At 27.6% G+C, this 6,944-nt stretch overlaps 1 protein-coding gene across 2 annotated transcripts in view; it reads left to right on the top strand.

Moving 5' to 3' along the window:
• Positions 1 to 6,640, top strand: part of LOC106692901 (uncharacterized) — a gene marked incomplete in the record, with an annotated part of 226,376 nt that extends 219,736 nt beyond the window's left edge. For both annotated transcript variants that reach the window (XM_067048739.1, XM_067048738.1), the window contains 3 exon segments: positions 1,075 to 1,216; positions 2,266 to 2,363; positions 3,709 to 6,640. In XM_067048739.1, coding sequence (XP_066904840.1) covers positions 1,075 to 1,216; positions 2,266 to 2,363; positions 3,709 to 3,967 — 499 coding nt within the window.
• Between the last annotated feature and the right edge of the window lie 304 nt (positions 6,641 to 6,944).

Below are 6,944 nucleotides of genomic sequence, written 5' to 3'. Positions count from 1 at the left end.
TAAAGCTATGTATAAATGATTATTACAGAGAATAATCATTGTTAATTTATTTTATTATTATCACATTGTTGTAGAGTGTGAAAAATTATAGTAGCATAAATACAAAACCCCTTGTATTATCTTATAATTGAAGATTATCAATATATCATTATTAGATTATAAATAAATCATTTGTAAAATATTAAATCATGTTTTGTTGCTAAAAAAATTACTGAAAAATGAAAAAACTGGGATTTAGCAGAATTTAAAATAAATTAATACAAATACTTACAAAAGTTAAAGAGAGGTGGCTCAGTGGTAAAGCACTGCGCTTCTAACTTAAAGGACTCAGGATCGAATCTGGCTGTGACAGATAATTATTTATTCTGTTACTTTAAGCATAAGTCAACCCTGTAGATTCAGAAGCTCTCCATGGATACCGAACCTCGTGAAGTAGTTACCCTTATTTGGGGAAAAATATGGGGGTCGAGCAAGATTTGGACCAAATCACCTCCTTGCACTACCGTTGACAAAGTACTGAACCCTGACCTTTCATGAGTTGTAGCGGTACAGATTTTGTTTTTTACTTTCAAGACTTCAATATTTGAAAATAGTTTATTATATTGCAACAGATGAAAATGTTTTAAAATGATGAATAGAGAAGGGCGATACATGTGTATATATGTATAGAATACAACTGTGATAGTTGTTTATCATTGTATAGTTTCGTATTGGAAAATATGGTTTTAATCTGGTTCAGAAGATGTTTTCCCCAAACTTTTTTATTGATATATAATAATTAATAAATTAGTAAAAGGGTAATTGAAATGACATTTATGACAGGAAAGCTGGTATTCATTATTCTCAAATGGGTATAATGAAGGTAATAAAGTATTCAAAAATTCATATGTGACATTAAACTTCCATCACTTGATTTATTGAATTAAATCAGATTACACAAAAATTTTAAGTTTATGGTAATATTAAAATTATTCTAAATTTTCCTCAACCACATTACTATGGTAAATCCAAATCTTTCAGTTCTAATTTATTCTTTTGATATGAGTATAATTTTAACAATTGTTACAATTTCAGTCGGGGCTCAAGAGCATACTCCTACAGATCCAGACCACCATCAGGTATGAGCGGAGCTACAGTAAAATCGAAGATTGATCGAAAAAGAGGAGTCGTAGTGGAAACAATGTCAGCGCCGAATCCATTCTGTCCCAACACAAAGGTATTTGACTGAAAACTTGATTATAATTTATAATGTACATATTTGAAAGATTTAGATTTAAAAATAAAAGTCAGGATGTTAAAATTTAAATTTAATTTTAATTTAAATAGTAGGCCATTCATAAAATTTATGGCTAATTGAGAACATTCAAGAGGTTCAACAAGATCCATACATATAAAACATTAAAAAAATTAGTTCATTATATGTTTTATGATTAACCGCACCATCTCCCTCTCTCCAACTATGACCTTATAAATTAAATTCATTAAATAATAATAATTTAAGTTATAATAAAGTATAGAGATGTGAATTTTCATCTCATGTGTCATATAACTAGCAAAAAATGTGGTCTCATAGGCCAACATGTGGTTAGTAGTACGAAAACTAGAGATAGAGAAGAGAAACACTATTAAAAAAGCAGTGCCTCCCAATCGCGTTGGCTTGCTACACACAGCATACTAAGATTAGTTACACAATGTCTTATTATTCTTATATTAAATTGGTATAGTCTGTCAATATTATTAATTTTTTTCTTCTTCTATATTTTCATTTTTATTGATATTATTCATTTTTTGTCTTCTATTATTTACCAATATATCATCTAATTCTCTTTCAGTACAATAAATAGTAAAAATTTTAAATAAAAAATATATATACATAAAAATCCTACTTGGTCATGCACAATTATATTCCATTAAAATCTAATGAATCTAAATCTGATGACAAGACTAAGCAAAAATACTTTGAAGATATTTTAAGAAAAATATCAAATCACAAAAGGTAATAAAAAAAAAAAAAACCTTACTCAATGTCTAGTTTGTTATGAATAACTATTGTTCCTTTTCTTAACTTTAGCCATTTATAGATTTAATCAATTTAACAACACTGACTCAGATTTTATAACAGTTTCAATTAGTGTAATAGATGAAAAACAAAACACAATCCACTTGCTTTGTGACTTTTGAAGCAACTTTCTATAGCTGCTTTTAAACTAACTGATTGTAATCAAATCATTATTTCAAGTCTAATAACTAATAATTATGTTACAGGGACTTTGTTGTTTGATGTTACTTCTCAATTTGGCTTTAATTCTTATCACACTTGGATTTGTCATTGTCATTCAGTTTTTTGAACCTTTCTTTGTTTGGTAAGTTGTTGAATGTTCATTAATTTAAACATACTTAATATTTATTTATATTTATATATATCAAAAACAACTTTACTGTGATTATTTGATTTTTTTAAGTGAAATTCATTTATATTATTAAAAAAATTGCACTTAATTTCTCAAGACACTGCTGTTTATATTAATAGTCAATTGTTATTTCTTAATAAAAATTTATGAGAAACTAATAAAACATATACAAATAACATTTGACTAATAACGTAAACAGCAGTGACCTGAGAAATTAGTTTTTTAAAAAAATAAGAACGACTAACCTGGAATCCTCACACAAGACTGAAAAGACAGGAAACTGCACGCAGATTTCGACTATTACAGCACTTACTAGACAAACGGTCTAAACTTCCAACTCATTACAAAGGACTGATCTACATGACAATAATAAGGCCCATCTGGACATACAGAGTTGAGCTTTGGGGCTCTACTAAACCTTCGAATTCCTCTCGTATCCAATCTTTACAATCCAAAATCCTTCATAAAATCCTCAATGCTCCTTATTTTGTTACTAATAAAACCATCCATAAAGACCTAAATGTTCCTTATGTAACCGATCTAACCCGAACCCGATATTATTCCTTCCATAATAAACTCCCTAACCACCCAAACCCACTGGTTTCTAACCTTGCTTCCTCTTCCATTACTGGCAATCCTCCGAGGTGCCTGAAAAGAAGATGGCCTCGTGACCTTATATTGTAAACTGTTTTTAGAGTTCTACTACTGGGTAGTTTCTCTACATCCTGTATCATATCATTATGTCATTACGATCAAATTTACTTGTTGTATTTTTTATACAGTTGTAAATATCAATAAATAAATAAATAAATAAAAAAAAATTGGTATGCATCAACTAAAATAACATGTGTAGATGGAGATCAGTGTCTACATACTATATTTACAGACTACACAAGACTTATGTTATATGACTTATATATTTGAGGAATAAATTATAACATTTATTGAAAGCCAAAGTACCATTAATTTTATTCGACACTTAATATTGACTTTCAATAAAATTTAAAAAGACTAATTTTATTAGTTTTATATTAATTTTATGAGACTATATTTTTAATGAACTAGAGAGACCTATGCTTGGAAAAAAAATCTCAGATTAGAAATAAAGTATTTATTCAGTAATTTCATTTCATTTATTTTTTTATTATCAATTTTTTTTTAATTAAAAAACACATTAGAGTGCAGGGAAGTTTTATCATGGAAAAGTTTTATATAAAAATTGGTTGAATAATATTTTTAGATTATTTAATTTTACATTTTAAAAGATTATTCTTATGTAAAATTGGTTTGTTTTTAGGATATTGGGTATTGTGTTCCTGATCTTCGGCTTTCTGACTCTTGTTGGATCACTTATATATTGTGTCACTGTGTGCAAAGATGTCAAATCACCTTCAGAAGTAGCGAGAGGAGAACACTACTGGACACACCACTGGCGTGGCACAATGGGCACCGTTCCGCCTCATGAGATTCATTATCGTCACGATGACAAGTACGCAACAGACACGGACGCATACAGCGTTTCAGAGAAGCATGTCCGACCGAATTCTAGGTATTGAGATGTAACGGAGGACATCACATTTTATGCATAAAGATATGCTAATATTAACAAATCGTAGAAAGTTAAGGTGGTATTTTAATTATATGCTACCTAGCAACTGTGTGCATTGAGTGGATTGGCGATAAACTCAAAGTTACCACTCACTGACGTAACTGAAAGTCTTACAAAGTAAGATTTTTTTAAGCTAATATTTGTATGAGTATTGTCAAGTCAAGGAAAATCACAGCATAACTACATGTAATCATAACGTCAAAGCCTTACGCAATTTTTTAATGTTTTATAATACAAACCTAACTTAAGCAATTTCAGCTAACACTGTCTATGGAAGGACATAATTTAGCAACAGAATCCGTCACTATGATTTACAATGAACAAAATATGCAGAAGATATATGGCAGAGCAAAGGAGGATAGTATTATGAAACATTTTCTGACCATACTTGTTGTATTTTACTGTATTTCATAAAAATTAATAATAATAGTACTCAGATAAAATAAAATCAATTATTGATCTCTCAAGTTTTGGTAAATAATAAACATGATTAGTTCTAATTTATAAAATATTACCGATACATTTATAATTTGTCACCGAGGAAAGTTACCTACATTAGGCTACTTCCAACATTTAGTTTAGTTTCACTTTTAATTTGGACAGTGTAAAAAAAAGAAATAAGCAGTTCGCTTAAAATAATAACTTTAACTATAATCCAAATTTGCTAAAAGTAATTAAAAAAATTACTTATGTTCCAATTTCAAAAATTTGTTTTCTTATTTGAGAGACCTGATCTGGAACACAGAATGGAGGTTAACTAAAACAAATACAAGAACTTTATTAACTTTAATGGCTGGATCTGCATGTTTGCCGCTTGTCGGGTTGTCGCTAATCCTAGACTTGCAAAAATGATTAGTAAACAAAGGAAGCAACAAATGTTGGTATACACATGCTTTAAGTTTTTGTGACTTTTGTTATCAATTAAACTCGATCTGCACTATTTTCATTATAAAAAGTAAAAAAAAATAAAGATGGACAAAATAAAAGGAATCGTAAATATCAATAAAGTAGGTAGATGATAAAAATAATACTGCACTTCTATAAATTAACTTTTTGTATCATAATTTTTATCAGATATTTGTTAATTTAATTACCTAATCATGAAATGTCTTTATAAATATATATTTTTGATGTTTTAAATAAACTCCTAAAGTTAAAAAACAATAATTTTAACAAAGTATCACAATGAATTCATAGAATATTAAAATAAACAATTTTAAAACAAAGTTAATTTTTTAATTAAAAGGTTGAGATAATTCTTTAGATTAGTAAAAAAATATATAGAGTGCACAAATATTTGTCTGTCGGCAGTTCTAAAACAATGCAAACTGATAACAAACATGTGGATACAGCACAAGCGCCCTTTGCTTTATGCCCAAAAACTGATACTCAACGGGTTGGCTGCGTATTCAAACCAACTAATACCAGCCAATCCAAAAACTCGTGTATGACATTGGATGGCAAATATGTAGCAGGAGCCAAAGATGCTATAATATGTATAATACAAGGGTAAAATAAATGATGATGTTTATTATTGAAAAATAATAATCAAATAAATTTTATAGATTCAATATGTGTAAATTTAAATTAAATTAAACTGATGTTGTTAAAGTTTTATGACTGAGCCGTTAGTAAATGACATATTTGAAGTTATAGCTTTCGAATAAAAGAAACTTTATTTGGCCGACAATCTGCCGCAATAACCTCAAAACACAAACAATGGATAATTATTCTTACATGGAATAATTATTGGGCCATTATAATTGGTTATACCAGAATTTCTCTTATATTTCAATTTACTCTTTAAAGAAATGAGCAAATTAAGAGCTGGTCTCTATAGGTAGCTTTCCTCAATTTATTTCTGAAAATTTGTATTGATGAAATATTATTTTAAGATTTAAAAACTAAAATATTAAAAATACAGCTAACAGTTATAAAACATCAAATTTCATTACTAAATATAAATCTTTGTCTTGTAGTAACAAGAATCAATGTCTAAATTAAGAAACCTGACATTGAAAGTTTTCATTAATGAGGATGAACACATTTCGTTGTTGTTTAAAAAAAGTAAAGGCATGCTTTTCTTAAACAGATTTTATTACATTAAAAAAATAGACATTGCTTATGTTACTACGAGCTACAGAAATGCTTTCATCTTTTTCCAAGAGTTGGAGTAGTTTGTTAAATGAAGTATTATGTTGTGTTATAATTAATTACAGATTAGTCTTCCTAACTTAATAATAAAGTTATTTATATATGCATTCAATTAACATTAATTTATGTCAATAATCAATTAAACTGAATGGAACGAATTGTAATTCTGATAACTCTGAGACAAATTAAATTCTGTAAATAATGTTTCTTGTATTAAAAAAATTTTAATTTAAATTTCAAAAAAAAAAGTTTGTTTTTTTAAACACTAAATTAATGGTAACAAATAATGTACATAAAACAATATTAGTAAATGGTGAAAATGTACACATATGTTTTTAATGTTTGATGTCATAAGTTGTAAATAAACTTTGTAAAGAGAAAGCTATAACTATGCTGTAAATAACACTTATGTATTCTTTAATGAAACACATCCTGTTCTTTAAATTAAAATATGTTTTTAAATTAGTATGGAAATATTTTATTTAAACCCATATACCAAACTTATCTATCTTATTCCCTGAGACAACTAATAAGAAGCAATGTTTAAAATCCTGGTGTGGTGCACATATAACATTTGTTTTAATTTGAGGTAAGTAAAAGTAAAAATCACAGATGATAAAATTTTTTCATTGAAAACAATTAATCATGGAAGATTTCTGATGGACCGTGTGTATTAATAAATCATGGTCCGGGTGCGGTCAAATTAAACTCAAATAGTAAGATTTCGTACTATTTTTATTTAAAAATTTATTTTTTTTTTTTATATAAAA

The sequence above is a fragment of the Halyomorpha halys genome, unplaced genomic scaffold, assembly GCF_000696795.3.
Source record: "Halyomorpha halys isolate HHAL.00 unplaced genomic scaffold, Hhal_1.1 Scaffold76.1, whole genome shotgun sequence".
In the NCBI taxonomy this organism is placed as follows: Eukaryota; Metazoa; Arthropoda; class Insecta; order Hemiptera; family Pentatomidae; genus Halyomorpha; species Halyomorpha halys.
This window is presented reverse-complemented; position numbering and strand designations above follow the sequence as displayed.